A 14,316-nucleotide genomic window follows, 5' to 3' on the forward strand; every position below is an offset into this window, starting at 1 on the left:
TAAACAGGAGTTGATTCTGAGGGAGAAAAATATGCATGATTTCCTACCTGCTGAACTTCTTGTCTCTGAAAATCGAAATATGTAGAAGTCTCTTTTCTTGAGACCTTAATCTTTGGAAGTTACAGAACCAAAAATTGTTGAGGTTGGGGTAAGGAGGAATCTGGAGATAAATACAAGTTAAGAGAGGGGGCAGTCTAAGCCAAAGAGAAATGGTTTAGGTGAAAAGAAGCAGAATTTAAATGACTGCTGGTTTTAATTAGGGTTTTAATGCTCCTAATGAAAAATGGAATAAATACCCCTAATGCTTTCGGTGAATGTGAGCTATTTCACTCTCTAGTGAAAACATAAATATCTGTTTCTGTTAGGTTTAGTGAACAAAATATCCGAATCAAATTTCGAACACAGTAGCTGCAAAAAATTAATATGGGAAAAAAAAATCCAAATCACTGCTTTAAAAATTTGCGGGCCTAAAAATGAAATCTATATCTACTTCTCCGATGAATACTTATATATGTAAGTGTGTGTATATATAGTTATATAGTTAAAGTTATAAAAACTATCGATCCCCCCCCACACACCTCCTTTTTGGTAGAAAACAATTTTTACAAAATTAAATTGACACTTCCCGACCAATAATTTAAATAAAATTGATGAATGTGAAATCCACCTGTCAGTAATTTGGACACATAACCACGGTCCTTTGGCTTTTCCTTAGTTGTGGGGAGGAAAAGTCAATATCTTTTAAAACAGAGTTGGAAAGAAAGATAGTATGAAAATAATCTGTCCTGTTATAGAAGAAGCACTATACAAATACATTTGAAAAATAAAAGATACAAGTATAAAAGGATGGTGATTAAAAGGAAATTACATGTAGAAAAGCAATATTGAATTAAAAGAAGCCAAAATCAAGCTGACATGTTTTTCAGTGACAACAAATAATGATCTCTGTACATAGAGTGTCAGCACGATCATTGCAGCATAGTTGGAAGAGTTGTGTTTTTTGACTGCAGTGGAAATGAATGACACCGTGCACCAGCAGGGATTACATATGATAATGTTGGTTCCTAAATATTTTCCTGGATAAGAAGAGTTTTTCTTCCATTCCTTGTGAATGGGGGATTTAACTGGATCTAAAACCCAACTGTAAACCATACCAGAAGCAAATGCCTGCCTAAGGGCCCCCTTTCCTTACCTATACCACAATGAATGAACAAGGAAGGGAGAGGTCAGACAGTGTTGGGGGAGAAAAAAGTTCTTTATTGCTGATTTCTGATACGAGGAATTTGTGAACTAATTGCACTCAGGTTTTAGGTGGCCGACTTATACCAGGAACAGTTGTGGAAATTCTAAACTGCACAACAGGTGACTTTAATGCCCAAAGTGGGATACGAATCCATTTTTAATGATGGAATCCAGTTCTTGTCTTCCCCAAGTTTTCCCTTTTGTTTATAAGTTCCTCATGCTCTGTTCTCCTCTGGTGCCTAGTCCAAGGCCCAAAAAAGTGGACGCTCTACACATGTTATAGATGAGGCGTCAATGATGGGACCAATTGTTCACTGTATATATGGTCCCTTTTGGCTTCTTCTAACTCCAAGCCTAGTACAGTTTGAGAAGCAGCACGGCTCAGTGGAAAGAGCCCGGGCTTGGGAGTCAGAGGTCATGGGTTCGAATCCCAGCTCTGCCACTCGTCAGCTGTGTGACTGTGGGCAAGTCACTTAACTTCTCTGTGCCTCAGTTACGTCATCTGTATAATGGGGATTAACCGTGAGCCTCACGTGGGACAACCTGATTACCCTGTATCTCCCCCAGAGCTTAGAACAGTGCTCTGCACGTAGTAAATGCTTAACAAATACCAACATTATTATTATTACACTTTACCATATTTTGCATTTTCGAACACATTAACTTGTTTTGGAGGGGTTGGGGACCATAGGATGGTGTCTGTAGCATTATGACACATAAGTAGAATTTCCTGGGAGCCACTGGATCTTTAAGGTCCTCCATTCCACAGGACCTACTCTGCCCGCGCAAATGCACAGCACAGATGTGGTAAATATCCCTTGACTCGTCCCCCTTACCTCTTCAGATGCATCCTGAATGCCTGAATGAATTCGGGGGCCATATTATGGGGTTCAGTTCAGGCTGGACTCTGTAATTTAGGCCATCCAGGACTCAAACAGCCTTTGCCATGTTGTGAATTATGAGTCTATTTTTGTATCACTTGTTAAAAAGTACCACCATATACCCTATGCCACTGTATTTCTCCCCAGCCCCTCCCATCGAATGTTAAGTTATTGAGAAAGTCAGTTGGTAGACAGCATTCATAAATGTCCACAAGCTTGGCCTGCCTCGGAGTTTCTCTGCTCATTTATTAGAGGCTATTGGGAGGGGGAATAAAAAACCTTCAAAAGCAGCCACACAGGCAGATGTAGAAAAATCGGCATTGAAATTCCTCAGAAAAGATTAGTTGTTAGACTAAAGTAGTTCACATGGTCTGAGGAATAAAGCAATCAGTGGTATTTATTGAGCATTTAGTCTGTGCAGAGCACTTACTGAGCACCTGGGAGAGTACAGTGTAACAGAGTTGGTAGACATCTTCCCCGCCCACAACAAACTTACAGTCTAGATGGGGAGAGACCCAAAGGAGAGCCCTAAATTTGCCCTGGTAGGCGTCATTAGATGGAACTCAACGTCTGCTTCCGCTCACCCTACGAGGGGCTACAAATGGCGTTCCCCTTGCTGCTCTGGAAATTCCTGGTGAACATGAGACCACCCTAAGAGGCAGAGTGGGGTGTAATGCCTCGGCCCCAATGATCCCGATAGGGCCATAATGACGACCCCAGGTTCGCCCGATAGCTAGGCCACACTTTGTTCTGTTGCGGTTGGGAATTTCCAGAAACTGCACTGAACACTGAGCCTCGCCACCCTAGCAAGGAGAGGAGGGTAGTTCACTCCCGGGCCAAACAAGCGCCATATTCTAGCGCAGCAAGCTGTTACCTGGAGCTCCAGGACTGCCTGCAGCTCCGATAGACTGAACCGGCAAATGGCGGAGCTTCGCTTTCATTCTTGTAGCGTCTGCTGCCACCTGCTGAATATGAACTCTTAAGCTTTTGCCTATCAGCACAGCAGGAAATCACACTATAACGTTAAAAATATATTGTGGATGATATATGTCAACGACGCCAGCAAAACACTGCCGCAGGAATGTTTCTTGAGAGAGTCGGAAACAGAAGAAGAGTATTTTTAATTTTAGTGGGGCCAGAAAAGGAATGAATGAGTTTTTAAAAAATACAAGAAAAGAGTAAGACAAGATACAAGCTGACACACTGTTCCGTCTCGCTTTAGGAACAGGTATGAGATCACCGTTGTAAGGGAAGCGCGACAATAAGATCAAATAAGAAACGTGTGCAGTGGATCCACTTTGGGCGACTGGGTATTGATCCTCATTTCTTCCTCTTTCTAACTCTTAGCTGTGCTAGCATAGTTTATGTCCTCTGAAGTCAAGTGGGAAATTTCAGGCTCTGGGAAATGTTCGTCTTTTTGAGTTTCTCCTCTCCTCAATCAGTTTTATCAATAATGAAAATCTCTTCCCGTTTGAAAAAGTCCTGGAGGACTTCCCTGTGTAAACACAACAAGGAGCTAATGAAAGTGTTGTCCGTGATTTCTGATAAGCTCGATAACTTTTCCCGTGTCAGCCCAGATTTCCACGGGGGGAATCTGGAAACAATATCTTCACTTTAGTCTCCTTGTCGTTGAATAGATGTTTTTCTTTTCTCAATTTCACCAAGGAAGTGAAGATTTCTGAGAAGGCCTCGTATCCAGATCTTCTGTTCTGATGAAAGAAAGCGGCTTTTTTTCCAAAGGCCAGGTTTGCTGGATGATCAAATAAGGGTGTAATCGACTCTCCTATCTTCATAGAAATCAGCCACTTGGCATTTCTCCAGCCTGCTAACTAGGAAACTTGTAGCCAGTTATCTGTATTACTTATTGAATTCTCTGCTTGGTTATCTCTGTTCTTTTAAAGGTTTATTGACGACTTTTTTTTTCCTAAGCCCTTTTATAATGTAAGGAAAACCCATCCGAACCATCTACCAAGGGGCTTTTAAAAAGCCTCAACATCTTCGGAACAACCGTAGTGATGTGATGGGGTTTTTGCCTCATGACCCTCCTTTTTTTTTTTTCTTTTTTTAAAAATGGTATTCATTGAGCACTTACTATGTTCCAGTCACTGCACTAAGTGCTGCAGTAGATACAAGATAATAAGTTTGGGCACAGTCCCTGTCCCACATGGGGCTCACAGTCTTAAATCCCCATTTTAAAGATGAGGTAACCTAGGTACAGAGAAGTGAAGTGACTTGCCCAAGGTCTCACAGCGGGCAGGTGGTGGAGCTGAGATTAGAATCCAGGTCCGTACTCTATCCACTAGATTTATGGGGAGCACATTCAGAGTTCTGGCTGCGAACTGATTCTTCTCATGGAAGTACGTTGCTTCCAGCTCAAGTCCATATTGGTGGGAAATGTGCTCCTCTCACCCTCCCACCTTATTCATGTTTGCTAAGATGGGGGAAGAGATGGAAAGGGAAACCTGACTCAGAACTTCCTGCCCAGTGGTTCTAAAACAACCTGACCAGGCTTTGGTCCATCTTCAAAGTTTCAAGACTTCGCAGGTATCGACATGGACATCAAAAGCATGTGTGGCCCAACAGTTGATGTTTTCAGTCCTTTTAAATATTTAGAGCAATTTTTAAGACATTCTCATGACTACAGGCCCTCGAACAAGACTCATTTACTTGAGGAAGAAGAACTAAGGGTGGGTAAATCAGCGATAGTTTTTTCTCTTCCATTTATGGCTCTATTGTGTCTCTGCTTATTATCAATCAATCAGTGGGTTTACTGAGCACTTACTATGTCCAGAACACTGTTCTAAGTGCTTGGGAGAGTACAATACAAAAGAATTAGCAGACACGTTCCCGCCCGTAGTCAGTAGAACTGATAACTTTTTTTTGTTTTAAGAAGCAAGGGTCACAAATGGAAATTCTGTCAAAATGGTACTTGTCACTGTGCGTACTCATTTCTTTTAACCCACAATAAAACATCGGTTGTTTCAGTTCTGCAATTCCTACAATTGTTGCCAATCCCCATATTCATTTGGGGTGTACGGTGAGCACGTATCAAGTGTTTTCTGATGTCCTGAAAGCAGAATAAAAGACATTTCTTCAAGAAGCAGCATGGCTTAGGGGAAAAAGCACAGGCTTAGGAGTCAGAGCATCTGGGTTCTAGCATCGGCTCCGCCACTTGCCTGCTGTGTGGCCTTGGACAAGTCAATTAACTTCTGTATGTCGCAAGTTCCTGGTCTCTAAAATGGGGATTGAATACCTGTTCTCCTTTCGTCTTAGACTTTGAGCCCCATGAGGGACAGGGACCATCTAACCTGATTAACTTGTACCTTGCGGTGCTTAGATGGTGCTTGGAACAAAGTGAGCACATAATTATCAATTATTGAGCATTTACTATATGCAGAACACTGTACTAAGCATTCGGGAGAGTACAGCATAACAGAGTTGGTAGTTGCTTTCCCTGTCCACAGTGAGGTTACAGTCAGACCACCACAGTGAATGACTGGAGAAAGTTAGATCTTTCCTGGAGTTAGAGAGGTGGCAATTCAAAGGTGAGGATGCCTGAACAGTCACACTCATACAGAGACTTACCCTTCTAGAAATATCGTGTTTGTTTTTTTTTTCCAAACATGCCATCACGTCAGGTAGAAAAGTAGAACGGGGACACACAATATGGCGCCTTATCCAAGACCGCCTTCTCTCTTCTTAAAGCTCATTCTGCGCTATCCCCTCTAGACTGTAAGCCTGTAGACAGGGAATGTATCTGTTACATTGTTATATCACCCTCTCCCCAGAGCTTAGTACAGTGCTCCACACATACTAAGTGTTCAGTAAGTACAGTTGACTGGCTGATTATGCTGTTCCATTCACGCGGACCGTAATTAGCCTCCGGGCCAAAATCGGAATTCTCCTGCTTGAGGCGCTAAGTGTCCCCAGTCTGTAAAATCGAAGGGTAAGAATAAAGGAAAACCAGACCTTGACGTAACTACCCACAGAGTACCAGATTCTGTGTAATCTTGTTTCTCTTCAGGTATAGCCCGGTTTAGATGGGGGCAGGGGAGGTATTGTAATTACCGAAGTAGGTCGAGTCCTGTGGTAAAATACTCCCATACGTTAGTTCCACAAATTACAGCCTTCTGTCTGCCGATTAGGGATGGTATGGGGGGCAGAACAGGTGGAAGAATCTCTGTGAATTTCTCAATTCTTCAGTTAAAGTAGTATTTTCAGTGAATCAGGGATTTTATTCAGTGCTTACTGTGTTTGGAGCACTGTACCAAACGCTTGGAACAGAACAATGCAACAGAGTGGGTAGACATGTTCCCTGCCTTCTCAACCAGTTTCTTTGCTGGGGCAAGTTTATGGGAGTTTCAGAATTGGTATCTTTATGATGGGGGACGCTTCAATTATTATCAAAATAAATTCAAGCCGAGTCATCTCACAACAGTTGGTTGGTATGTAAGCGATTCATTTTTGTTGCTTAAAAAATTATGACAATTGGCAGTTGTTACTTCTTGGCTGGGTCAGGCGTGTTTCGTAAACATCGATACAAAACAAGTAATAGAAAATTATTTCTTTCCTGTCCTTTTTGTAAGTTGCGTTAATATAGTGCAATCTTGAGCCAGAACAAATTCAGCGAAACAGAGCCTCTTTGTCCTGTGAGGAAAGAATAGAGGCAGAGGCAGAGAGGTGCTTAGAAGCATTAGCGGGTCCAGAAGAGCAGTGGAATCAGAGATGTGGCAAAAGGGAGCGGCGTCTAGAAGGATTCTGAAGGCGTGGGGAAGCAGTTGAGATTTGGCTTGAGAGGTTTGGTGGGATCCAGAAACACTGGAAGAGAGCAGGAAGGTGGGAGAAAGTTAGGAGGGAAAATGGCCAGGGTAGTCAGGAGGTGAGGAAGCAGGCTAGGTAGCCTAGGAATGGTTTCGTTGCCCAAAGTCAGCCAAAATGCATCCTGAATGAACAGTGAGCAAGCTGGAACACAAGCTACTCCCATGCGACCCCCCCCACCCCACCCCCATTGCCGGCATTTCTATAAAGTTTATTGTGGCATCTAACATCCGTATTCTATTTTGTGATGAAGGAGGTTGAGGGGAAGGTGAGACTCGGAAGGCAAGAAAAAGAAATCGAAGGGAAAAATGAAAGGAAAAAAATGTGAGTAGACGGGGAGGGTGGCTGAAGTTGCTCTCTTGCCAACTGTGCAGAAGCTGAGTGAATTGGAAAGAATTTTACCCAGCCCAAGGGGACGCAGCAGGGCTGTCGAATCCTCCCAAGCATAGTACAGTGCCCCGCACACAGTAAGCACTCAAGAAATACGATCGATTGACAGACAACATGCATCCTGGTAGTTGCCTTTCCAGTGCAGTATTGGGGAGCGTGACAGGTGGGATTTCTACAGCTCAGGCCTCCCCCAGTCATAATAAGGTCATGGTCAGAGGTCATGGGTTCTAATCCAGGTTCCGCCACTTGTCAGCTGTGTGACTTTGGGCCAGTCACTTAACTTCTCCGTGCCTCAGTTCCCTCAACTGTAACACAGGGATGAAGACTCTGAGCCCCACGTGGGACAGCCTGATTACCTTGTATCCCCCCCAGCGCTTAGAACAGTGCTTGGCACATAGTAAGCACTTAAATACCATTATTATCATTATAAGGCTACATTTTGTAAAGAGCATATTCGACTGACTGATGTCTTACAGAATTTTGATGGGTGCTGGGACCTTAGGGCAGTGATTTAGATTTGTGCCTAATTTGCACATCTTCATACACAAAATAGCGAGTGGCCTTTGTTCATATATGGGTGTGATCTAAATGTATGTTTTGATCACGTAATGTATGTTTTCACACATGTTTTGGATGGGACTCTTGTTGGGGAATTAAGGAATAATCTTTCCACGAACACCTGTCTACCTGCCTGGGTAGAGTGTGATGCAGTATTGGATGCAATGGTTGTGGGTATGCATGCTGGCTTCATCTTGGTACAACCTAAAAGTGGGTTTTTAATAATAGTAATAGTGGTTTTTGGTAAGCGCTTACTATGTGCCAAGCACCTTTCTAAGAGCTGGGGTAGATACAAGGTAATCAGGTTGCCCCACGTGGGACTCGCAGTCTTAATCCCCAAATTACGAAAGAGGTAACTGAGGCACAGAGAAATGAAGTGACTCGCCCGAAGTCACCCAGCTGACGAGTGGCGGAGCCGGGATGAGAACCCATGACCTCTGACTCTTTCCACTAACCCACGCTGCTTCTCAGTGCAAGATTCTTCAGGAATGTAAGCCCTGTGTTAGAGGAGAACCGAAGAGACTTTGGTCATGATCCCAGTTCAGCTCTTCATTTTCCTCGTACACATCAAAGAGCTGTCCACCTAAGTCCAAATGGTGCTTCTTCTAAGGAATAGAACTCGGGGGCAAACAGTTCCGGACTCTGGAGGTGTTTAAGGGACGGAAGGCATTTGAAATCCCATCATCTCTGGCTAGCCCTTTTGTTCTTTCATTTAGATTCCAGACGCATTGTTTGTTCCCTTTGTGGTGGGTCTTTTCTCCGTGATTTATGCAGACTTTTTTTAAGCTAAAACCACTAGGTGGCACGTATTCCATGTCTCCTAATCTTATTTTGACGGTGTACAAACAAAAATATCCAGGCGAAGGCAAGCCGGAGTGTTTATTTACATTTTATTAAATTTAATTAGTAGTTGACATTGCAACATGTACATTTGTAAAGGGGAGGAGGGAGATGAACAACTCCTATGTATTTGCATTTTGGATTTAGATCTGTGCCTAACGTGCACAAAGCCAGATCTGCATACACAAAATAGCGAGTGGCCTTTGTTCATATATGGATGTGATCTAAAATTCAACTCGCCCATATTGTCTTGTTTAGGCATTTTATTTTACTGGTTCGATACTGGAATACGTAATACTTTTGAAAAGACATTTTAAAGAGGGAGAGCAGTGTGGCAACTCAAGTTGAAATCTATAGTAGTTACTTCTGAACTTTAAACATTTTCTCTGAGGGCACATGGCATCAGGAGATTTTGAATTCTGTTTCTGTGGAATAGATTTTAATCACTGTACTATGCTGTTTTGACAAGGCCTGCAGGTACTTAATAGTCATGGCATTTGTTAAGTGCTTAGTAAATACCAGGCACTGTTCTAAGCGCTGGGGTAGGTACAGGATAATTGAATTGGACATAGTCTCTGTCCCCTTGGGGGCTCACAATCTTAATTCCCATTTTGCAGATGAGGGAACCGAGGCACAGAGAGGTGAAGTGTCTTGCCGAAGGTCACCCAGCAGACGAGTGATAGAGCCGGGATTAGAACCCATGACCTTCTGACTCCCAGCCCCGTGCTTTATCCACTAGGGATGCTGCTTCTAAAAACACAAAACATGAACTGAACTCTCTTGACCAGCTTCTTGGAATCTGGTTGGCTAGCAATTCCAACTCCACTCCTGTGCCTCTGAAAATGAATTTGGGGGCTTAGGATTTACAGGCATAAGGGTCATCTCCTATTCATCCTGATTTGCTCCTTTTCTTCACCCCTCTTCAGGCCCACAATGCTTACGTCCACATCTGTAGTTTTATTTCTTTATATTAATGTCTGCCTCCCCCTCCAGACTCGATGTAGGCAGGGAATATGTCTGCCAACTCTGTTGAATTGTACTCCCAAGCACTTAGTACAGTGCTCTGAATCCAGTAAGCGCTCAATAAATGCAATTGATTGATTGTTCTCCTACTACGTGGCCCCTGTTCCTGGCCAGGTGGTCTTCTTTTTCTGCATAATTTATGGCCAGGGCCAAGACAGAATGGGCCATATACCAGTAAAACTCCAAATATATATGTTTTGTTCATAAATAGCCATTACTGACTATAATTTGTCAGGTTTATCTCTGAGTTGGATCCCGTAATGCCAACTCTCTTAGTTTGGTAACGGCAGACTCGTCATGACAGAATAATAAGAATGGCATTCAATCCATGCTCTGATAAAAAGTCATTTTTGTGGCTTGTGATCCTTAATTTTTGAAGGATATAAATGAGGACCATTTCAGTACTGTTCTCCTGACTCCCACTCTTCCAAGACTATAGTGGCACAGTTGGGAAATGGGCATTATATTAGCAGGTTCATAGGCTCTGGGGCTTTTTTTAAAAAAAAAAACAACACACGATTCATTAACCCCAGTGTAAATGGATGCTCCTTAGTAAAGTCAAGCAGGACATAGAGTGTCAGTGAGCATTTGTCCAGAGGCACCGTGTCACACCAGGCCACCAGGTGAGCCATCTCCCGATCATCCCCAGAGGATCTGAGCAAGGAGTCATTACAGAATCTCTGCATGTCTTCACTGTCCTTGTCAGTTGGGCATCTGCTCCAAACTCAAGCAGCTCTGATTCCAGCATCCCTCCGTTAATATACAGTTGTAGTGGTAGAGAAAGGAGAGAAATGTCAACACGGTATAATTTCTGATGTTATGCCGATAGTTAAATGGCAGAATCAGTTAAAATGGAACAGCTATGCCTTCTGATTGCTGGAGAGACCCAGGGCTCTTGTGCTTTCAGCAGCCTGGGTACCCCTGAGGGGCTATTTCAGAAGGCAGAATGGGCCACGTGGCCTAGTGGAAGGAACACGGGCCTGGGAGTCAGAGTTCCTGGGTTCTCATCCCAGCTCTGCTATTTGTCTGCTCTGTGACTTTGGGCATGTCACTTCACTTCCGTGCCTCAGTTTCCTCAACTGTAAAAATGGGAGTTTAAATAGTCTCCCTCCTAACTAGGTTGAAAGCCCCATGAGGAGCAGGGACTGTATCCAACCTGATTACCTTTTGTTTACCCTGGTGCTTAGAAAAGTGCTTGGCACATATTAAGTGCTTAACAAAATTCCATTTTAAAAAAAAAATCAAAACCAAAAATGTGGGAGGGAACTGTGTGCCCGAAATCCTAGCAGCATGGTGGGGAGACCAGTATTTTTAAAAGGGCTCCCGTGTGTAAAATAGGAAGGTTTACCATAAAGAGAAATTTTAAAGATTGAGACCTATTTAATTTCCTTTTAAATATCTATAAAATGGCACCGTGGTGTCTTGAAACTATTGAAGCAAGTCCAATAAAATACAGTTAAATTACAAATGAGAAGCAGCTATTTAAAAAACAAGGCATTCTGCCTAAAGCACAAGGAATTCTTTTTCAAGGATATCAAGTGCCCTGCATTGTGCAGCTAACTTAAAACATTGTGGAGCCCTATATTAGATACATATTAACTCTTTTTGAGATTTAAGTTTTATGTGGCTGTATCTGTGTTGTCTGACACCAGTAACTAACTATTTCTAACAGGTTTACTGTGTATTTATCACATTAACAATCTTTAACTGTCTTTCACTTTCCTAGTTGAAAGACACTGACAAAGATTTGAGATGGAAAGTTTAGCACTTAGTGCAGCGGAGAACTAAACTAAGTGCTGAGTACAGTGGTCTGCACACAGTAAGTGCTCAATAAATACCGTTGAGTGGACTGGGAGAAATAGGAAAAAAAAAATTGAGCAATTCATTTACCTTAACAGATATCATATCTCTTAATTGGGGAAATTGCCTCTGAACTTTTGGAGGCCCAATGAGGGGACAAAGACATCAAAGCTTAAAACTATTGAGCAATTTATTTACCTTAACAGATATATCTCTTAATTGGGGAAGTTACCTCTCAACTTTTGGAGGCCCATTGAGGGAACAAAGACCTCAAAATTTAAAAACCATAATCAACCAGTTGTATTTCTTGAGCACTTATTTTGTGCAAAGCACTGTAGTAAGTGCTTGAGAGAGTACAGTATAACAGAGTTGGTAGACCTATCCTCCACCCACAAGGAGCTTCCAGGCTAGAGAAGCAGCGTGGCTCACTGAAAAGAGCCCGGGCTTGGGAGTCAGAGGTCATGGGTTCGAATCCTGGCTCTGCCACTTAGCTGTGTGACTGTGGGCAAGTCACTTCACTTCTCTGGGCCTCAGTTCCCTCATCTGTAAAATGGGGATGAAGACTGTGAGCCTCACATGGAACAACCTGATGACTCTGTATCACCCCCAGCACTTAGAACAGTGCTCTGCACAGAGTAAGCGCTTAACAAATACCAACATTATTATCATTATTATTATTATTATTAATAAATAGTCTTTCGATGCAATTTGTGAAACCAGTGCTTTATGAGTTCTTTTTTTTTTTCTCCCCCCCAATAGGGATTTTTGAAGAATGAAAAGGACAATGCATTGCTGTCTGCAATTGAAGAGTCCAGAAAGAGGGTGAGTAGGAATGCTAACTGGATGGTAGGGAGGAGCCTCGGTTCTTACAGAATTTGGTTTTCGACTGCCAGGTTGACTGTCACAGCCCTCTTAGCCTAACTCTCTTGCCTTTGGAACTGAACCATCCCAAAGCTGAAAAGAGACGCAGGTGTAGCTATAAGGTCACCATTCGGTGCCCCGAGCATTCAACATTCTTTAATTGGACCTTTTCATCATTTAAACTCAGAGTATCATAAAGCTCTTCATAATAATAAACGATGCTGTTAACACGGGGAGAAAACAGCTATTTTGTGTTCAACAGTGATTTTCAAATATACAGACATGATAATTCCACCGTGAACAATGGAAAGAAAGACATGTGGATTTACAATTCTCTTTAGCTTTTTCTTTGTTTCATAACCCTCCTCCTTGGGTTGGGTAGAGGGACTGGAAGATCCAACAGGTATTTCAGGAACCTATCTTTTCAATAGTGATGATTTTCAGTGGTTCCAGGCATTTCTAGTGACTCCTTTTATTTATGCTTGAGGGTTTTTTGTTTGTTTTTGTCCTTTTCTAAAATGTTTCATATATGATTGTTGGTGTAATAAGAGGAACATACTTATTAACTCTTGTTACTGAAAATGTAGAACTTCATTGGATTCAGGCTTGCAGATATAAGAACATATAAAGTGTGGGATTGACCAAAAAATCCCCTTTTCCCAGTGGAGGCAATGGGTACATTCATTATTAATTATCAAGTAAATATAATTGATGGATGATGCGACAAAAACACCCAGCCTTATTAATTAATTTAGCCTGCTAAATGTTTTTCTGAAATTGGCAGTATCCTAACATTATGCCATACTGAGACTAAATGTGCAGCCAACCAAAACATTTAGTGACATGCTTCGGTGCGAAATACGTGCATATGTGTTTGTGAGAGATACATTCCAATATTGTGAGTAGTCAAAGTTCTCTCTCCAGGCCAAATTTAGAAGAAGCTAAGAAACTGCAAAATAGAAATAATATCCAAGTAATAGATAAGCTTCTTGCTGATTAAAAAAAATAATTTCTACTGGTGAAAGTAGCCACTGTCAAATTAAAATGCCAAGTAACAGGGACAAAATTGGAGAATCAGAAATGTATCTGTGTCTTTTCCCCATTTGATGCATCCCCTAGAACACAGGCTAACTTTCTAAAAGCCAGTAACAATACAGTTAAAAAGCTGGTATTGCATTAGAGCAGGTTACTACCCTGTCTCTTCGGGACTATAGATCTTAAATATTCATCCTTCCAAATAGTAGATATAGTATTAATTAAGTGCTTACTGTATGCAGAGTACTGTACTAAGTGCTAGGGAGAGAGGTGTTAATATGTATCCCTGAATCAAGAATTTATACTGACTCTCTCCCCCCGTAGACAGCTTGTTATGGGAAGGGGATGTATCAACTCTATTATATTGTACACTCCCAAGTGCTTAGTACAGTGTTATGCACACAGTAAGCTCTCAATAAATGCAATTGATTGAAGAATATTAACCTTTGTGCTTAACACGTCACTGCAGTAAGTAAGCTTGCGGGCTTCCCTTGACGGATGTTTCTGCATTTACCGCTGGTTTTCAACATCTCATTCTCATTCAGTGTCTTCATTCCTCTCTTTTTCTCTCTGTGGCCCTCCTCTATTCTCTTTCACACATCTCCTCCTTTTCTCCTATTTCCATTAATCTTCCCCTCCTTCTAAGACTATGTCTTGATAAAGGGAGTTATTCAAATTGTGCCACTGTAGCCTACAATTATAGTCAAAATAGTGAAACGTATCTTTTTTTATGGTATTTGTTAAGTACTTACTATGTTCCAGGCACTGTTCTAAGTGCTGGGTTAGATGGAAGGTAATCAGGTTGGACCCAGTCCCCACACTTCATTCATTCATTCAGTCGTACTTACTGAGCGCTTACTATGTGCAA

The 14,316-nt window shown here is 42.1% G+C and overlaps 1 protein-coding gene across 4 annotated transcripts in view; it reads left to right on the forward strand.

Annotated features, from left to right (window-relative positions):
- The window catches only part of NUP93 (nucleoporin 93), a 97,371-nt gene that overhangs the window by 53,299 nt on the left and 29,756 nt on the right, over positions 1-14,316 (forward strand). For 3 of the 4 annotated variants that reach the window (XM_029075791.2, XM_007671511.4, XM_039913497.1), the window contains one exon: positions 12,312-12,374. In XM_029075791.2, coding sequence (XP_028931624.1) covers positions 12,312-12,374 — 63 coding nt within the window. Of the gene's footprint in view, positions 1-7,245; positions 7,266-12,311; positions 12,375-14,316 lie in introns of those variants that run through there. The other variant, XM_029075792.2, reaches the window with a different exon arrangement.

This window comes from Ornithorhynchus anatinus, chromosome 11, assembly GCF_004115215.2.
Source record: "Ornithorhynchus anatinus isolate Pmale09 chromosome 11, mOrnAna1.pri.v4, whole genome shotgun sequence".
NCBI lineage: Eukaryota > Metazoa > Chordata > Mammalia > Monotremata > Ornithorhynchidae > Ornithorhynchus > Ornithorhynchus anatinus.